This window comes from Pogoniulus pusillus, chromosome 24, assembly GCF_015220805.1.
Source record: "Pogoniulus pusillus isolate bPogPus1 chromosome 24, bPogPus1.pri, whole genome shotgun sequence".
Taxonomy (NCBI): domain Eukaryota; kingdom Metazoa; phylum Chordata; class Aves; order Piciformes; family Lybiidae; genus Pogoniulus; species Pogoniulus pusillus.
The window spans coordinates 177,565-197,981 of NC_087287.1; the positions used below are offsets into that span (position 1 = coordinate 177,565).

General features: G+C 48.8%; 1 protein-coding gene across 1 annotated transcript in view; it reads left to right on the top strand.

The window, feature by feature from the left end:
* Positions 1-15,740, top strand: part of ABTB2 (ankyrin repeat and BTB domain containing 2) — a 142,127-nt gene extending 126,387 nt beyond the window's left edge. Inside the window, exons 9-17 of the mRNA XM_064162968.1 lie at positions 1,007-1,142; positions 3,508-3,734; positions 4,449-4,627; positions 5,571-5,676; positions 5,772-5,874; positions 6,505-6,595; positions 10,578-10,646; positions 11,461-11,574; positions 13,592-15,740. Of these exons, the coding sequence (XP_064019038.1) occupies positions 1,007-1,142; positions 3,508-3,734; positions 4,449-4,627; positions 5,571-5,676; positions 5,772-5,874; positions 6,505-6,595; positions 10,578-10,646; positions 11,461-11,574; positions 13,592-13,789 (1,223 nt within the window). The 3' untranslated portion in view covers positions 13,790-15,740. The remainder of the gene's footprint in view (positions 1-1,006; positions 1,143-3,507; positions 3,735-4,448; positions 4,628-5,570; positions 5,677-5,771; positions 5,875-6,504; positions 6,596-10,577; positions 10,647-11,460; positions 11,575-13,591) is intronic.
* Positions 15,741-20,417: the final 4,677 nt, after the last annotated feature.

Below are 20,417 nucleotides of genomic sequence, written 5' to 3' on the forward strand. Positions count from 1 at the left end.
GGCAGTGAGAGCTTGATGGGCACTAAGTGTGTGTCTGCCTTTGGGACTAGTCCCACCACGCACCTCCTGCCAGCAGCCTCCATAGCAAAGCTGACTCACACAATTCCTTTGCACAGGGCACTGTCAAGAAGCATAAACCAGGTCCTGCCCAGTCTCAGCATGTCTTGGATCTAAAGATCATCCAGATGCAAAAACTAACAGGTTTAAAAATCAGCCTGGGGAAAAATAACTGCTGTATCAAGAAATTTAGTTTATAACTTAGGAAGTACAAGTAAAATTCTGCATTTCTGCCTACCCACCAGGAGTTTACATTCTGCAAACAAGTCTGTGCTAGAAGTACCTAAAAGTGCTGTTTTTCACCTCTAACTGCGTTTACTCCCCCCCCCTTTATTTCCTTTTACTTCACTTTTGTGCATTTATGAAGACAAGTCTCTGGCTTGCTCTGCTCCAAGCTTTATTGAAGGGATGAAAAAGGGCCTCCTCTTCCTCCCCTGCCAATCACAGACACTCGTTCTGCTGGTCTCTTGCCACCACTCAGTGCTATACCTAATGGAAACAGTGGAGGGGAGGCCTGGCTGAAGGTGGACCACTCAAACATACTCGTCTGCAAGGTGGCTTTGTGAACCTGTGGTCAGCAGGTTAGCAAGCACAGCACAGAGCAGCTCTCATCGAACCTTTTCTTAACCTCATCCACCAATGGAGCAGCTGAGTCTGATCCTGGTTAAATTGGTTGTACACATCCCTGCTGGGGCTGCATCGAAAGCACCAGACAAATTCAACTCTCTTTTTACTCTGCCTCTAGCTAGTTGTTCTTTTTTAGGCAATTTAAGTGCTTTGTGCCTCAGTTTCTCCCTGAGATGTTAGGAAGCCTGACAGATGCTTGCAGGATACTCTGAAGGCCTTAGCAGTAGCATGGAAGTTTTGCTTTGCTACCAGTCCTATGTTACATGCTTTTCAAGAGCTGACACGTGGAACCATTATGAAGTTTCTGTCATTTTTTCCCTAGGGAACTATGAGTTGGTCAGCTTACTGCTCAGCAGGGGTGCTGACCCCCTCCTCAGCATGCTGGAAGTCAATGGGATGTCTTCATCTCTTCATGAAGATATGAACTGCTTCAGCCACTCAGCTGCACATGGGCACAGGTAAAGCCTTGTTCATGTTCAGAACAGGTCTTTTAGTCTAAGGCTGTCACTGTAGGTATCCCTCTGTAACTGTCCATGACCTGTCTCACACCCAAACCTCTGGGTCCGGGTTAGAAGATGGTGTAACTCACCTGCTAGCAACCAATCTTTAATGCCACAGTTTCTCAGGCTATTCTGGTTTGGATGCAGGTGCCTTTGGAGTGTTTGGGGGAACAAAAAGATTCTTTAAACTGATAGTTGAGAAAAAAAAATTATGCCAGACTTCTTTTATTCAGCAACTATAACTGATAAAAGAAAGAGGTTATATCATAGCTGGGGTTGCTTAGCTGTGAGAGGAGGAGATGCAGAGGGTACTCTACAACTACCTGAAGAGAAGTTTTGGTAAGGTGGGGGTCAGGCTCTTCTCCCAGGCAGCTTGTGACAAGACAAGGGGGCATAGCCTGAAGCTGTGCCAGGGGAGGTTTAAGCTGGATGTTAGGAAGCACTCCCTCACAGAAAAGGTAATTAGACACTAGAATGGGCTGCCCAGGGAGATGGTGGAGTTGCCTTTCCTGGAGGTGTTTAAAGAAATACTGGATGTGGCACTTAGTGACATGGTCTGGTCAATGTGATGGTGTTAATGATCTCAGAGGTCTCTTCCAGCCTCAGTAATGCTGTGATAGAATGGTTTGAAAGCGTCTTTCAGGGTCACACAGTCCAACCCCTCTGCAGTCAGCAGGGACATCTGCAATTACAGCAGGTTGCTCAAGAGCCCCAGACAACCTGACCTGGAAAGAGTTCAGGGATGGAACATCTCCCTCCTCTCTGGGCAATTTGGGACAGGGTCTCACCACTCAGCCTAAAAAAATTTCTTCTTTACATCTAGGCTCAGTCTCTCCTTGGTTATATTTTAGTCAAAAGCACAAAATACAAGAGAAAATCTTTGCTTTTGGCTTATTTTCTCACTCAGTGGTCTAGTTCTGTAGCACTGAGAGTGAGAAGCTGGTTCTAAGCCATATTTGAGCAGGGTAAGTTCTACTTCTGGGTAGGTTATGAGATAGATAATGCTTCATGTTGCAGGACAGAATTGCATTACGGTGGCAAAAACAATCCATGGCAAAATTTGGTTGGCTGCATCTCTGTTGTCTGGATACAAAATCAGTCATTAAAATGCTGAAAAGCCAGCCTGGGCGTTCCAACCCTGCTTTCAGGGTAGCTATTTAGAAGACATCACTCATTACAAACTCATCCAGAAATCCTTCTGTTCCCAGAAAGACTAAAGTTAGTGTCCCAAACCAATGAAACAATCTGAAACCACCCCTGCAGACTGGCTGAGAGATACTCTCTGAGTCTCTCAGCAGTAGAACTGCCCTGCCCTGCAGCATATTAGGTAGCACCCACCTTGCTTGAGCACAGCTCTGCTTGACAGTGACACCAGAACTGCACCTCCAGGTACATCACACAGCAGGATAGACAGAAAACATCTCAAGCTCAAGTGAGGCCCAAACTCTGCAAAGCTGAACCGCCTCATGCAGTTACTTACAGTGTAAGACTACACAAACACTGTTGTCTTCCCAGTTTTGGTCCTCTCCCACAATCTTCTGTGACAGCTAACCATGAAGCCATGGCTTGTTCTCCAGCTGGACAGGGTAGGGTGATCCTACAGCTCAAACTAAACTGGTTTTAGCCATACTGAGTGGTGTGGGTGCAAAGAGAGCACCAGCTTGCGGCAGTGCAGCAGCACAGCCGGGTGCTGGGCTGGACTTGCTGGGATGGGGAACGTCTGCTGCAGGTGGCTCCAGCTGCCTGTGGGGACACCAACGATGCAAACTTCCCAGAGTGACTGGATACAAACAAGGAAGGATCCTCCTTGCAACTGCTGTGTGAAATTCCGACCCAAAGCAATTCTCCCTGGATTTAGTGATGCAGAACTGTTTCTTTTATGGTTTCTATTTGCTGATAGAGTAAGCAGATCTGTCTAAAACAGTTCTTGAGGATGGTCATCTGGGGAAACTGCAAGAGTTCCAACAGAGACCCTGTTAAATCTAATATCAGATATTACCACACTGGGGGCTGGCAGAATGAAACATGCTCCTGTGTCCAGGTATAAGCTGCAATAGAAGCCAGGCTTGCCCCAACTCTCTGAAAGATGCCCTGGGACCACTGAGGTGCAGGAACATGTTCCATGCTCCTGCCCTCGCTACTGGCCCATCAGTCTCTGGTATGTGGGATAGGGAATGATGAAGGGGTTAAATGCTGCTCCATAGCTGCCAGCTGTCAGGTTTTGGGAGGGATATAATTATTTACTTCCAGACCTCTAAACCCAAATTGGCATAGTCCTGTCTGAACTGTTGACGTTTAAGTGATCTCTCTTCTTCCACCTCAGGAATGTTCTGCGGAAGCTCCTGACCCAGCCTCAGCAACTGAAGGACGATGTCCTCTCACTGGAGGAGATTTTAGCTGAGGGGGTGGAGAGTGACACCTCCAGCCAGGGCAGCTCCAGCGAGGGGCAAGTCAGGCTCTGTAAAACACGGATGAAGGCTCTGCAGGAGGCCATGTACTACAGTGCAGAGCATGGCTACGTCGACATCACCATGGAGCTCAGGGCACTTGGTAAGGTGCTTGTTTTACACATGGGTTATAAAGCTTTGTTCTTTGCCCCTTTCACTCAGAGAAGAATCTGTAATGCCACCTGCAAGCTGTCCCAAGCTTATGGGAACCAGCTGCCTTAATTCGAATGCAAACGTGGTCACAGCTCCCCACAAATTCCTGCTGATCTGAAATGCCCCCCACTTTCAGCTGCATCCTCTGTTCCCAAGTAAGCATCAAAAGCAAAGGTCATGTCTCTTCAGAGGCTGGCTTCAAAACCAAAGAAAACCTTGGAGCTTAAATGGCTTGAGGTGAAAGAACAGTTTTGATCTAATGGTAGGAAAGAGAAGCTTTGAAGCTTGTGTGGCTAGACTACTAGGTAAGCAGGAGAAGAGACCTCACACCATGTTTGTGTAGAGTTGGATGTTCTTGCATGTTCAGTTCAGATGTATTTTGTAGTTCTGACTAGTTGTAAAGCAAGACAGACAGCCAGGCATTTCTGATCCTTACTAACCAGCAGGAAGTTCTAACTTACAGCCTTGGCACCAATCCTGCTGTTGTAGATAAGCCAACCTGCTGATGACCCATTTCAGTCATCTTTAATATCAAGAGATAAATGTATCTGCTGTTAGGATGTGTGTAAAGATCTGCTTGTGCTAGTAGCAGAAGCAGGACAATCTACTCACAGGTACTCCATCAGATCATCACCTCTCACTGTCCTTTTTGCTGTGGCCACAGGAGTCCCATGGAAGCTCCATGTGTGGATTGAGTCACTGCGGACAACCTTCTACCAGTCTCGTTACTCAGTGGTACAGACCCTCTTGAGGGAATTTGTCACCATTAAAGAAGAGGATTATAATGAAGAACTGGTCAACGAAGGGCTGCAGCTCATGTTTGACATCCTCAAAACCAGCAAAGTAATTACTAGTTTTGTAACAGTATCAAGTGTGTGGTTTGTACTCTCCTATAGTGTAGTGCACAATCAGAACAAGTGAAGTCCTCTGTGGAGTCCTTAATGAGTTATGGTATGCAATGGCCCTGACATCATTTGCCTAAATGTATATAAAGCCCACAAAAGCAGCCCTCACCTTAAAAACAGTCATTTCCATCGAAGTGAAAGCTCTCTGCTAATGCCCTGTTTAGCAGCTGGCCCGTGAGACCAGGTGAATGTAAGAGGCACCAGTACAGCAGTGGGCGAGTCAGGTTCTCCCACTAGTTTTTTTTAGTTCTCCAAATGGTGCTTTTGTTCAGCAACATTTTCCTTCTGTTCTTTAAAGGTTTTTCCTTGCCTTTCAAAGTATGTCTAGAACAGATCTGATGCATGGTGAATAGATCTCGTCTCTACGACGTTCTCTTCCAAGAGGCTGTTCCGTCTGTGTCAGGAGGGGCATGGGTGGTTGCCTGCCTTCTGACTGCAGACTGGAGGCAGCTGAAATGCACAGACAGGGGAAGCTGAGGAGTTTATACAGCTCTTGAAGCCTCCAGAACCAGTCACTACAACACACATTATAAATGTTCTTTAAAGTGACCAATTAAAACCAATTACAAACTAGGAAGTGGAATTTGGTTCATGTTCCACGAGTCCAGTCTTGCTGAGAGCACACCATTGGGCTCACCTCTTAGAGAAGTGGAGGGATGAGCTTTTGCTGATGGACTCTTTCCCTTGACAGAGGCTGGCCTCACAAACTCTTGTTGAGAGAATCCTGTCAGGACACTTGTGCAGACCATGCTCCTGTCCCTCTGTTTGAGGTTACTCTTGTAGGGTGCAGTTGTGATAAACCTCAGGTGAACTGTTACAGCATTTCTGAAACCTGCTGATTCTAAAGGCTGACAGATGGTACCTGTCCATCCTCCTTACAGAATGACTCTATCAACCAGCAGCTTGCATCCATCTTCACCCACTGCTACGGCAGCAGCCCCATCCCCAGCATTCCTGAAGTCTGCAAGACGCTGCCAGCTCGGCTAGGTGAGGTGCTCAGTGTCTCACCTGGACACTGCAGTTCTTGTGATTTCCACAGCTCCCAGAAATACTCACCCTCTTTTTTTCCCTTACCCGCACAGATCCCCACTTCCTAAACAATAAAGAGATGTCTGACGTAACTTTCTTAGTGGAAGGGAAGCTGTTTTATGCACACAAAGTCCTGCTGGTGACTGCATCTAACAGGTGAGTCACTTTTCACAGCCAAGGATCAAAGGAAGGTTTGACCCTTCGGGCTCTCACTTGTGTGACCAGCTCTTGATCACTCATGACAGTCAGGCAGCTGCCAAGGATATAGACAACAGAGCATAATTCAGGTCTGCAGGAGCTAGCTACATCTTTTCTATGGTTAAGGATAGTAGGAGAGTAAAGATCAGTTTCTCAAGCCACTGTGTGTGTGAGAAGATTCTGAGAGTTCTGATGACAAGCTAAGCAGTAATGCATCCTGAAACCCTGTGTGACTGTTGCAGTGTACATATCCAGCCATTCTCTGCCTTCCTGTCCCTCCTCTCAGGCTCTGCTAGCTGGAGCTACACTTGCTCCAGGCAACAATTGCTGGAGAGCTGACCTGGCACTCTTGCAATTATTAGTTTCTGTTACTGGCATAGCAATGGTGATTTGCAGCTGTTATATGGTTTACAGGTTAAGTTGTCCCTGAAGTTCTAAACTAATGTATTCAATCAAAAGACATGTTTTCATTTTCAGCTTGCAAAGAAGAACAAGGGAGGGTTTTGTTTCCCCCTTGCTCAGACTGGTTGTCAGTAAGAGGTAAGTATCTGAACCACTAAGACAGAAATCTTTTCAAACCTTTCTCAGGTTCAAGACACTAATGACCAATAAAACAGAACATGACAGCCATGGCAGCAAGACTGTTGAAATCGGTGATATGAAATACAGTATTTTCAAGGTATGTCACTTCCCTTTCCTTTATCCTCTTCATCTTCTCACATAGTTGGAAGCCAAGACTAAAGCAAGACTGAAATCACAGGTAATGCACAGACAGTGACGGAGTTCACTTCACCACACCTGTAATTCAGGGATATTCTGGTCTTTGTCAGAACTTTTCATTTAGGTCTCTGTTGTTTGCTGGGCAGCTCACACAGCCAGGCACAGACAGTCCAAAAAGGCTCTTGCAGTGTATCAGTGATAACCTCCTGATGCAGGTAGTGGAGAAACCAACAAGGAAAGGTGCACTGATGGACCTTGTATTAACTAATAAAGAGAGACTGGTTGAGGACATTAAGGTTGGGAACAGCCTTGGGGACAGTGATCATGACATGGTGGAGTTTAGTGTTCTACAGGGCAGAATCAGAGCAACAAGTAGAATTACAACCCTGGGCTTCTGCAGAGCTGACTTTGTGCTCTCCAGGGACATGCTGGCAGCAATCCCATGGGCTAAGGCTCTGGAGGGGAAAGGAGCCCAAAAAAGTTGGCTAATGTTTAAAGACCACTTCCTCCCAGCCCAAGCCAGCTCTGTGCCCCTGAGTGAAACATCAGGTAGCTGTGCTAGGAGAGCTGCATGGCTGAAGGAACTCTCAGGGAAGAAGGAATCTTAACAATTCATGGCAGAAGGGATTGGTCACTTGGGAGAACTATAGAGAAGCAGTCAGGGCTTGTAGGAAGGCAGCAAGGAAGGCCAAAGCCCTCTTGGAACTGAAGCTGGCAAAGGAAGTAAAACAGAACAAGAAAAGCTTCTTCAAATCCATCAGTAGGAAAAGGAATCCCAGGGAAGGTGAGGGGACACTGCTGAACGAGGAGGCAGCCTGAGAGCTGAGGGTGCAGAGAAGGCAGAGCTGCTGAATGCCTTCTTTGCTCCAGTCTTTACACCTAGGACTGAACTCCCCTACAGACCCCAGACCCTAGATGAAGGAGAGGAAGCCTGGAGGAGGGGATGCTCCCCACTGGCCAGTGCAGACTGGGTTAGGGATCAGTTACACACATTGAACATTCACAAGTCCCTGGGCCCTGATGGGATGCACCCAAGGGTGCTGAGAGAGCTGCCTGAGGTTATCAGTCTGCCACTCTCCATCATCTTTGCCAACTGGTGGCAGACAGTAGAGGTGCCTGAGGGCTGGAGCAGAGCCAGTGGCACTCCAGTCTTCAAAAAGGGCAAGGAAGAAGTTCCAGGAAACTATAGAGCAGGCAGCCTCACCTCCATCCCTGGAGGCTCCTGCTGGAGGGCATCTCAAGGCACTTGGAAGAGAAGAAGGTTATCAGGAGTAGTCAGCATGGATTTACCAAGGGGGGAGTTGTGCTTAACTAACCCGAGAGCATTTTGTGATGCCATAACTGAATGGGTAGATGCAGGGAGAGCAGTGGATGTAGTCTACCTTGGCCTTAGCAAGGCCTTTGACACTGTCTCCCATGGCGTTTCAGTGAGCAAGCTGAGGCAGTGTGGGATGGAAGAGCAGGCAGTGAGATGAGTTAGGAACTGGTTGCAAGATAGAGTTCAGAGGGTGGTGATCAATGTTGCCAGGCCCAGGTGGAGAGCTGTGACCAGTGGTGTCCCCCAGGGATCAGTGCTGGGGCCAGTCCCATTCAGCATCTTCATCAGTGACATTGATGAGGGCACAGACAGACAGACAGAGTCTGCTCAGCAAGTTTGCTGAGACAGCTGCAGGCTGTGTGGCCATCCAGAGAGACCTGGACAGGCTGAGAGCTGGGCACAGAGGAACCAGATGAAGTTCAGCAAGGACAAGTGCAGAGTCCTGCACCTGGGGAGGAATAATAAACTGCACCAGTCCAGGTTGGGAGGTGATCTGCTGGAGAGCAGCCCTGTGGAGAGGGACCTGGGGGTCCTGGTGGATAACAAGTTACCCATGGTACAGCAAGGTGCCCTGCTGGCCAAGAAGGCCAATGGGATCCTGGGGTGGATTAGGAGGAGTGTGTCCAGCAGATCAAGGGAGGTTCTCCTCCCCCTCTACTCTGCTCTGCTGAGACCTCATTTTGAATACTGTGTCAGTTTTGAGCTCCCCAGTTTCAGAGGGACAGGGATCTGCTAGAGAGGGTCCAGTGGAGGACTAGGAGGATGATGAGGGGACTGGAGGGCATGGCTGATGAGGAGAGTCTGAGGGACCTGGGGCTGCTTAGTCTGGAGAAAAGAAGATTTTGAGGGGATTTGATAAACGTTTATAGAATCATAGAATCATAGAATATTAGAGGCTGGAAGGGACCTCCAAAGATCATCTAGTCCAACCTTCCTGCCAGAGCTTCCTGAAGGCTGCCAGGAGTGGGGGGACAGGCTCTGCTCACTGCTCCCTGGGATAGGACAAGGAGCAATGAGTGTAAGTTGCAGCAAAAGAGGTTCTGCCTCGACACAAGGGGGAACTTCTTTACTGTAAGGGTCACAGCGCACTGGCACTGGCTCCCCAGGGAGGTCGTGGAGTCTCCTTCTCTGGAGACTTTCCAGGCCTGTCTGGTTGTGTTCCTGTGTTAGATAGGATTGCCCTGCTCTGGCAGGGGGGTTGGACTAGATGATCTGCTTGGGTCCCTTCCAGCCCCTAATATCCTGTGATCCTGTGAAAATAAGCATACTAACAGCAGGTAGACTGCCAGGTTTCATAGGGACTCACATCAGATGGTCATAAATCATCAGTGTCTCTTTCAAGAAAGGCTCAAAATGGAGACTTGCACGTTGCCTTTATGACATTTCCATACTAAACAGACGTAAGGGAGGCTGATTAGTGATGGAGGGAAAGTAGGGTACTTAACACACACCCGGGGAAAAAACCAAGGCAGTGAAATGTGATAGTTAAGCTATTTAAGCTTTCCATCTGCAATTCAGATTTGGCAGAAGGATGGAGAGCAGGGAAAAGGGAGGTGCAGGACAGGTTGTGTGACTGTTTCACTACAGGGTTGAGGCTTTTCCTCTCTCTATAAACAGACAGAACAGCACAGCTGTTGGTCAGCAGTACCTGTATAGGGATCGGAGCTGACCATAAGAACATATTTGTGGGGTATAGAGGACATCCAGATTTTACAGTATAGCAAAATAAGCCTCCCTAACAACATTTTTACATCAAAGTTTTTCTGAAGATAAAGTTTTGCTTCACTGGAGAGAGCAGCAAATAAAAAACAATTAGAACACTGAAATACTTCACAGAATCAAACAATTTGGTGGTAAATAAAACCAGGCGTGTTAAGGCAGTGGTGGCACACCACAGACTCTCAGTCATGGTGCATGGAGGGTGCTGAGCCACCAGAGCTCTATGTTCTGCTCAGGTCTCTGCTGGGAAGCAGCTTTGTGCCCTGTGATTCCATTATAGAATAAGGCAGTTTTAAAGGTAGCTGCTTGAATTTGCTGCACTGTTAGAAAAGTTAAGTGGATCTGGCAGTCCCATGCCTGCTCACAGCACCCCAGACACTGGAAGGACTTCTCTCCCCACCATCGGATCTAGACATTCCCTAGATAACACAGCCTGGATTTAGCTAGGCATGTGCACTTGAAGATCAAAGAGAAGGAGCTGCCTCTCTCTCCCTGCAAACAATTAGAGCCTTTTCCTCCATCCCTCATAGAGGGTTGGAAGCTGATTAGAAAGTCAGCAGGGAAAGTGGCTGGGAGGTCCCCAAGGCACAGGCTGGTGGCATTTCCAGCTCTCCAGCTAACTGGCAGCTCCACGGGTGACCAGCCTGCAAGGCTTTACAAAACGAGATCCCAGGACACTTGTGTTGCACAGAGACACACTGTCACAGCCTAAAATCCTCAGCAGGGCTCTTTTCAGAGCCCGAGGAAGAAAATTCTATTAGAAAGCAGATTTGCAGCACTAGAAGAAAAAAAGACAACAGCAGAGGTGAGAGCCAGCAGCCTCCCCAGGAGGAGGAGCTCAGCATTCACAGCCTCTGTGAATTCAGCAGTACCAGCTTCATGCCTGGCCCTCTTCCCATTTCAGATGCTGATGCAGTACTTATACTATGGAGGAACAGAATCTATGGAAATTCCCACCACTGATATCTTAGAGGTGAGTGTTTCCTTCTAAGTCTTGCCAAGAGCTTGATAAGCAAAATCCAGGAGGTGCGAGCAAACTGCTAGCCCAGAAGTCAAATGAACATTTTGAAATGAGCTTAAAGTTCCAAAACATAACAATTGCTTAGAAATAAGAACTGTCGTCCATCAGATGCGGTAGGAGTGGAAGGGAAATCACTACAGTGTTGTTGGTACCCAGAGCTAGACCAGAGCCTCCTTTGCACCAGGTCCTCTGTGTCTTGGTTGAAGGAAGCAGCAGTGCAGTACTGTTGGAGTGGCACAGAAAAGGTGCCCATAGCAAGGGGCTGGAGATTGTAGAGAACAGACCGATGTCAAGCTGAACTTGTGTAGAGCAAAAGCTGGTCCAGCAGCAGTGCCCTGCTCTAGGTGTACCTGCTTTAGGAGGGGAGTTGGACTAAATGATCTTTGCGACCCCTACACTCTATATTAGGTTGTCTTACAATAACGCTGCTCAGTCACAAGTAGTCTGGTACCACTAAAGCTTCCAGCTAAAGACTGCACACCTTTGGGATTTTGTGTGGAGGGAGATAAAAGAAGGCTACAAGCAGTCTGGAGTTCATATGTCCTGGGGACAGAAGGTAACACAAATGCGCTCCCTGCAGGAGGTGCAAGCCTTTGCTGATAGGGGGTAGCTGTCTGTGACCTCTCTGCTCTTTTACAAGGACTTGGCAATGAAAAGAGGGAGTTGGAGATCAGTCAGAGGGAAAATCAACACTTATGTCCATTTCCCTGCCCTAAAAACTTCAGGGCTCATGATGTCAAATAGCTTCTCTCTTCTCTCCCAATAGCTGCTGTCAGCTGCCAGCCTGTTTCAACTGGACGGCCTCCAGAGACACTGTGAAATCCTCTGTGCCCAGATGATTAGCCTGGAGAACTGTGTTAATATCTATAAATATGCAAAGGTAGGCAGCAAAGGGCATCACAAGAGAGCAGCATGCCTCTCTTTGCTTCTCCTGCTGGGAACTAAACACAACAGGCAGAGTGTGGGCACCTGCTTGAGTCCAGCACAGAGCCACAGAGCTGCTACAGGCAGTGGAGCATCTCCACGTGAGGACAAGCCAAGGAAGCTGGGGCTTGGAAAAGGAGCCTGAGGGCTACCCTAATCACTTTTGATAAAGATGTGCAGGGTAGCGTCAGGAGGATGCAGCCAGGCACTGCTCAGGGATGCCCAACGACAGGACAAGGGGAACTAGGAGCAAGCTGGGGCAAAGGAAGTACCACAGGAACAGGAGGGAAAACTTTTCACTGTAGGAGTGCTGGAGCCTTGGAGCAGGCTGCCCAGAGGGGCTGTGGAGTCTCCTCCTCTGGAGACATTCAAACCCGCCCTGGATGTGTTCCTGGGTGATCTTGCACTGGCAGGGGGGGGTCGGACTGGATGATCTGTGGAGATTCCTTCCCCTCTCTAACATTCTGTGACCTCAAATGCAACCAAAAGTGCACTCAAGTTGTAGTCTGAAAAGTCCTGTGCAACCCTCGTACGTTTCCTTGTCTGAAGCAGTCATGGATGAAATTGATGTGAGAGCTCTGCAGAGCACGGCAGAGGTGTCTTAGCAGGCTTGATACAGCAGCATCAGCAAAGCCCAAGACAGACAGATCCCCAGAGCATGCGGGGCAATTGATCACAGAACAGCAACCAAGACGTAAACAACTTCTAGCACTCCTGCTGCTAAAATGTATCCGTTAAGCTCCAGAACTCACTACCCCTCTCACGTGAGCAAATGACCCACATTATCAATAAAATCAGAGAGAAATACTCTGCTTATGCTTGCAGGCTCAGAGCCCTGGAAGACGAGCAGAAAGAGCACACAAAGGGCTGATAATGATGTAGTGTCACACTGATGCTTTTCCACTCCTGACACTCACACTGGCCCTCATTTGCCATGGGACTCAGGCTGATTTCTTTCAGGGCCAACAATTCCACATTAACCAGTGCCGGGGGCGGGAGGGGTTGAGGGAGCATTCCTTGCTGGCCAGTTGTGCCTTCCCTTAAATCACTTTTTGCACAAGGTTCCCAGGACTGGAGTGTGTGTGCACAGTGCTGCTTCATATATGACGTTCATTGTGCTGTTAGTGAGCTTTCCCCAGCAAAAGGATGCAGCTCACAGCCAGAAAGCCAAAGATGTTTCAGCAGTGTAACACTGCTGTTTCCACAACCTTCACCTCCTTTCCAAGGAGTTGGGGTCCCATCCTATGAACCATATCTTGCTCTGAGCTGTGCATGCCATCTGGCAGCACAGTGTTTTGTTTGTCCCCCCCCAGCCCCTGCACAGCTAAGCAGGTATCTTGGCCACTTAGCCAGCTGCTCTGCTCCTTTAAGAGGAAGGGACTGGAGTGCAGGCCAGTGGCTCTGCCAACAGCAGGCCAGCAGGGGAAGGCATTAAAAAAGCTTCAGTGCCTCCCAGCTCACACCTGTGCCTTTGAAAGCATCACCCACCATCCCTGGGCCTACATCAGTGCTTTTCACTGTTGTTACTGGAGGGAGCAGCATTAGCCAGAAGAGGCTCAGGCACGTCCTTTAGGGCTGTGACAGAAAAGGTTGAGAATTACCTGTGGAGAAAGACTGGAGCAGGGGGGGTGATGGAGACCTTACTGCAGCTTTTCAGTACTTAAAGGGGACAATCAGAATGCTGGGGACAGACAAAAACTACTAGTTTGAAACTAAAAGAGGGCGATTTAGACTGCATACAAGGATGAAATTTTTGATGCGGAGGGGGGTGAGATGCTGGCCAGGTTGCCCAGAAAGCTGGCAGATATCCCATCCCTGGAACCACTGCAGGTCAGGTCGTTCGGGGCTCTGAGCAACCTGCTGTAGTTGCAGACGTCCGTGCTGGCTGCAGGGGGTTGGCCTGGATGAGTTTCCATTGTCCCTTCCCACCCAAACCTGCCTGCGATTCTAACTGCTCCTTCTCTCTCCTGCAGATTCACAATGCATCTGAACTAGCCTCTTTTTGTGAAGGCTTCTTCCTCAAACACATGAGCGCCCTTCTGGAGCAGGACTCATTCAAACAGCTGATCTACAGCAGGAACAGCAAAGTGCAAGGTCTGGACCCGCTGAGGGACCTGCAGACAGCCCTGGCTTGCCGCCTGCACTCTGTATATGTCACCTCCAGGGTGTGAAGCAGGAAGAAGGCAGTGGCAGGAGCACTGGTTCAACCTGCACACAGGGACGTCGCTGGGCAAAGCTGTGGCTTTCCTGTTTGCTTTATGGATCTTGCTGAAAATCCCCTCCAACAGATCCCCCCCAGGCAAGGGTGCTGTGCCTCATCCCACTGACGGAGGGGAGCTGGCTTCTCTGTGCTGCTACCATCACAGCACAGACAGCAGCTGAGAGGATGCAAGTGAGGAACCTGAACCGAAGAGAAGATGAATGCTGCCCTTTCAACAGGCACAGGGCAAAGCTGTAGAGGCAGTTCACCTAGACCCAGCACGCAGTACCTTGTCTTAAGCATCTCTACATGCCACCACGGCCACCCAGTTGATACTCACAGATGTCTGCCCTGGAAGGAGTGTCCTGATCTGCTGGGCCACTGCCCCCTCAGCCACTCCAAACACAAAGGCTGCTGCTGTATGTGGCCATAGATGCAAACTGCACATTGAGAGAGAAGTTTTGTAGGTGTTCAAAGCCAGGTGGAGACCAATACTAACTCTGGCCTGACTCTTTCAACCTAGCATGAAGAACCAAGCTGGGACAGGGAGGGGGAAATTGCTTCTTTGTATTTTTTTTAGTATGGTTTCACTGTGCTAGTTTTTAATCTGTCTCCATCTTGAGGAGGGCAGGGACAACTCTCTGCCCTTTCACTACATAAGTTTATAGCCCAAATGCCTTTCACGGTAAAGAACATGTTCCTGACCGTTACCTGTGAGACCCAACACCATATAAGACACTTTCTAACAGACTCAGGTGTAGCAGTCACTAGCACTGTGCTGAAACAGTGTCCAGTAGCATAAATAGCAATAAAAGTCTCCCTTTGGCCCTGAGGAACTCACAACCTGAAGGTTTGTTCTCTCTGGAGCTAGTTGGGATTAGAAACTCTGACCTCTAGTCTCCACCTCCACATTCTCATCCATGGACTGTTTCCACAGACCTGCTACCTCAGGGGGGCCTGGGCACAGCACACATCTGACAGGTTCCTAGAGGCTGGCTGCAGTCTAACATTTAGGCAGCAGCACCTGAAGATGTCTCAACTCAAGTGCCCAAGATTCAGTTTGTCCTTTGTTCTCAGCAGAAAGGTCGTTCTGGTCCAAAGGGACTCATTCTAGGCTGCCTTATAGCTGATGTAGAGACAGTTCAATCTATGGGTTTGAGTCTGAAGCAGTGCTTTTTTGTGTGGGGGGGTTTAATTCTAACTAATCCCCTCTGCAGGGACACAGTCAGTTGTATAAAACCAAAAACATTGCTTCTTAAGCCAGTATGAGGGAAGGACCCTCACATACTCCCACTGGTCCTTGTTGGCACCCCCTGAAGCATGTGCTGAGACGCCATCATTTGCTGTAGGAGCGTGATGGAGAAGAGGAAACCAGGTGTTCAGTGGAGAACTGCTGTGTGGAAATTCATTAGTACTGGAACCAAACATACTGCTGGGCGCAAGCTCCAGAGCACCACAGCCATGGTTTAGGTAGATGAAGGGAAGGAGAACGATCTACAGCACCTCCCAGATCCATCAATACCTGACACTGCCTCATTCCTAAAGGATTTACTTCAGAGGCAAAATGCATGCAAGGGTGAGAGCAATTAATGTAGGCTCAGCAAGCTGGCAGGCAAGCTGGCCAGGGCACGCTTCAATCTGTGCTTTGGTCCACATCCACTTCTGGAGATCACCAGCGTCAATAATGCTATTTGTTACCAGAAAGCCAGAGAGGCTTTTCACAACCATCACTGATCTGCCTGAAAAATACCACAGAGGCTTTATCCTGGAAAGTATTTTCGAGTAGCTGCTTCAGCTATCTGTACAAACACACAGGTCCTCTTTTGTTGCTGTAATATGCCAATGCTTTGTTAATTGTACATTAACGTTGTCATTTATGTAAATGTACTGGGATTTCATTAACAACCTAATTTTAAAACACAGCTGCTGTTATTTGTTCTGCTCTTCTAAGAATGAGAAGAAAAACATATTTAAAGATAGTTCTGGGGGAAAGGCAGTTGCGGTTTTAGTGTCTTCCATTTGTTTTGGTCTATATACCTTACATTATGCCTTAAAACTAGGCATAAAGAGGCATTAATTTTCACCCTCCTAGGCTCAAATGTGTTTTGCAATACTGAGTTTAACTTGTTTTGTCCCTAGCTGCAGTCAGGTCACCTGCTTTGCAGTGATAAAGTAGGAGATCTTAGTGGCTAAAAAAAATAATCCAAACTTGGGATTCTTCTCTGCAGTTTAGGAGACAGCAAGGTTAAAGCCACTGTGAACCTGGAGATGTTATCACAGTATACTGTTCAAGTAGTCCTCGGAAGTTGAGCACCTGAGTCACTCCCAAATCTAACAAAACGTGAAAGAGCAGGGAGCACTTCCCTTCAGAGTCACTGCCAAAGCCTGCAGACTACAGGGGCTCTGGCCAGAGCACACTAGCTGGTGCCTGTCTGTGGCAGTAGCAGGATTTGTGCCAGAGCAAGGAACATTTAGGAACATTGCCAGCCACTCAGAGTCAGGTGTACAACAGTACAGGGGGCAAGGGCAGTAATAAACAAGGCAGAGGTGTACAGGTTTAATTCCACTGTCAGAGCAAGAACCTGACCCAGAAATGCCCCATTCCCCCCCCCCCCCCCCGCCCCCACTTACCCCATAACTCTTGCAAACCCCTACCAAATGTGGGGGTGGTTGAGCTGTGACTGAATTTGGTGCTACCTCCGCAGGACTCACTTCCCAGGATGCCAGGCACATTCCAGGGGAAACCATGGATAAAGTCAGAACCTGAAGCTAGCCGTTGAGAATCTCTTCTTGTTTCTTCCCTTGAATTTCCCACCACACTCTAAACAACAGGAACTGTGCAGTGTATTCCTGGCCAGCTCTGTAATAAATTACCATCCCAAGCATTTCTTAGCACTGGATTTTATCATCCAAGAGAAGCCTGCTGGGAATGATGCATGGGGGGGGGGGGGGGGGGGAAAGCTGTCTCCTGCGTTGTGCCATTTGCACCAGCATGCCTAGAAACCCACCAACACAAACACCAACTTGTTCTCAAGAACCATGGAACACAAACACCTGAGATTCCCTTTAGAGCACTTCAGCAAGCAGATTAGGGAGATCTTTCTTGCTAAACTAGCTGTGTACCACCTTTAGTTTACAATGCACTGCCTTTGGAGTTTGAAATAGGAACACAGTTTTGCCCAGCTCTGGGGAAGCACAACACTTTGCTGGCCATAATTACATCACTTGAGGGAGCCAAGGAAACAGAGCTCACACATCTGCCCGAGCATACTTGATGACTTTCAGCCTAAAAGAAAACGGGTTTTTGCTTCATAACAAGCCTTTGCACAGCAGGCAAGCCCCAGCTAATGCAGCACCACTACTGACTGGCCCTTTGCCCTCACCAAAGCCGAGCAACCAGACACTATTTCCTGCACCTGCTGCAACAGAGACAGCCAAGGAGACAGCAGAGAGAGAGAGAGAGAGAGAGAGAGAGAGAAAGGGACTTCCCTGAGGATCAGGGCAGTGAGCTGCTGTCACCACGGTCTGTGGCTGAGGACTCAAAGCCAGATTTTGCCTCCCCAAGGAGTGGGTTTGAGTCCAAGGGATCCATTAATCCAGGGCAAAGAAAAGGGAATACAGCACTCAGCACTATCTGCCAAGCAAAAGGGCAGAAAAAAAGGTTTCTGATGTATGATGAAAAATTGCCAGACGGCAGGGGAAAAGGCCCTGCTGGCAGCAGCATCCAGCCCTGCAGCTGGAGCCGTCTTGCTGCTGTCTGGTTCACAACAGCTCGGCCCCAGTACTACCCCAGTCCAAGCTCACCACTTCATGCATGCTGGGCAGGCAGCTTATGACAGCAAGCACAGTTCACCCAACACTCCTGTTTCCAGGCTGAGGTCAGGCAGGAGAAAGCTACCTGCACCCCTCACCACGTATCTCCATGTTGCCTTCACATGCGTTAGCTTCACGGCTAACAAGAGAGATTCAGAGAACACGCAGGGGAGAAGCTGTGGCAGCGTCAAACAAAAGTCCATCTGTAGAAGCCAAAACAGCCTCCCAAGGGAACACCACAAAGGCCAAAAGGAAAAGGCACGATTTCCTCCTGCCCCCTCTGCATCGTGCCCCTCTCCAGTAACCAACCTTGGCTTCCCAGACAGCGCTCTGCACCCTCACAGCTGTGACCCCTCCTGACAGCACAACCAGGCGCAAGCAGCTCACGGCAGCAGGCAGGAGCCTCAGCCTCACTGGGCTTGCTTCCTCACAGATACTAAGCAGAGGTCAGCTCACTCCAGCTGTCAAAATAGCTCACGGGTCTCCGGGCAAGCAGGGTGATTCCACTGACAAATAGGTCACATTCAGCCACCACCTGCGGAGAGCTGCTCGGCTGTACTGGGCTGTGGCGCTTTATTTCCTCCGATTAGCCAGAGTGCTCCACCGCTGCAGGCAAACGAGCTGCTGTGGGCACAGGAGAGAGGGAGCCCGCAGCAAGCTGACAGCACTGCCATCCAGGGAGCAGGCCATAACCTGGCTGAAAACAGGCCCGGGACACGAACACGTGTGGCTGCCGGGCTGCGCAAAGCCTTGCTCCTGCCTGGGAAAGAAGGCACAGCTGAGCTGGCTTTGCCTGCAGCTCAATGCATCAGCTGCAACGCAGCGTCCGCAGCCCCATCTGCAGGGCATCAGGGCTGCAGCAAGACCAGAAACATGCTCCTAGAGGGAAACGGGCTCCAAACCAACCCCACTCTAAAATTCACAGGTCCAGAACTCTTCTCGGCTACTCTGCTGTGTGGAATCTTTAGCTTTCTGGCTTACAGACGCCTTCCAGCTTGCTGCTGGATGGCGTTCAGCTAGCCCTCACTCGAGCTGGAGCTGTAACCCAGACTGACTGGCCAAAAGCACACACAGAGGAAAGCCTGGTTTGACTAGACTTTAAAAACTGAAAATAGAAGATCCACATCTCACTTATTTTTGCACCTGAGGGCTTTTTTTCCACTTTGCTGTTCAAGGAGAACTAGACAGGCAGAGGAACCCAAAAAGCTGTCAGGAATTCTAAACCTACACAGAAGAGCAGCTCCACTGAGCCCACACCTTCCGTCCAAAAGCAAAACTCTCCTTAAGTACAGGTCCTACTTAGAAATGCAAGGCCACACCTGCAGCTCGAAGGCACCAAGCCTATTACAGCTACAATGTGCCCAGGTCATGCTTGAGGAACCCGGTTTCGTTCTGCCTCCATGCCACCCTTACAGACAGGGTACAAGAAGTCTTGCTGGACCATAGATATTCTCATGGATGTTCCACGGACTGGCACTGCTTCCAACATGTTTTTCCCAAGACAGTGCCAGTAAGTCAGGCATCAGTTTTCATGGCTGCTGCCTATTAGCCCGAGACCACATTTCCTGAGACAGCCCAGAAACCTCAGCCTGCCTTCAGCCTCACACGCAGCAACAGCTTCACTGGCCACACGCAGGTCCCAGCTCTGGCACAGTCCCAGCAGAAGCAGAGGACAGCTGAATTCAAACCCTTGTTACACAGCTCTCTGGCGTGGCCTTGTAAATAAACACAGACTTTGACACATTGTTCACATAAATATGAACTCCTTGTGAACTTCTTGGCCATTTGATCCTCAGCTTAGCCCTTAAAATACACAGACCCATTTCTGAGCCCTAACAGTACATGGGTGTTCTCTGGTAAAACTGCTCTTAGACTTTAGTTTTGAAGCCATTAGTAGAACTAGAATTTAACAGCCCCCTGGAGCCTTGCATTGTAATTTGCACCATTTCTACATTTTAAGGAAGTTAAATCAGCATCTTCTTAGCACAAGAAGGAACATGCAACACCACCACCAAAAAAAATGTCTTCTGATAGCGTCACTAACTGGACAGTAAGACCCAGAGCAAGTAAACCACCCCCAGCCTTGGTTAAACAACCCAGCAATCTGCATAGGTTAGAGAAACCAAATGATTACTGTTTTATTAGTGCAAAGTTCAACCTGCTTTAAAAGGACTCTAAATGTGTTTAAAGCTTTGACTTGCAGCCCATTAAATCACAGCTGAACCTTGCCAAGCAGAGAATATGAAGCAGGCAAGGCCATGATATTCATTTAATACCAGTTCCTTACCTGGCCATCACCTCAAGCACATCTTTGTCATCCCCTCCTCATACGGCTAAAGGATGTGATCAGCTCAGGACAACCATAAGAACCCCTGTGACTAGAGCATCTGTCTCTCAGAGAAATGGGATCACCTCGAGAGGCCGCTGCACTGAGCTAAGCAAGGCACTGGAAAGCCACAGTCCTTCAGGTATCCATGGGAAACACGGTTTTCATGCAGAGCTCCTGGGCTAGAGAACAGCCTCCAGGACCAGCTACCCAGCCACACTGCTCCCTTGCTGGGACTGCCCTCATCTGTCATAGCTGGAATGTGTCCCCTGAAAGGCACCCCTTGGTCTCTGAGAACCCAGTCAGGCATGGACAGCACACAGACAGGAGCACACCCAGCAGGCCTCATCCCCAAGAGGGGGTAGAGCTGCTCACTCCTCCCCCAGCAAGACTAGAAAATTCACACTCACCTTTCCTTCTGAGGATTTCTCAAGCAGCTGTGAAGAACCTAATGCCTCTT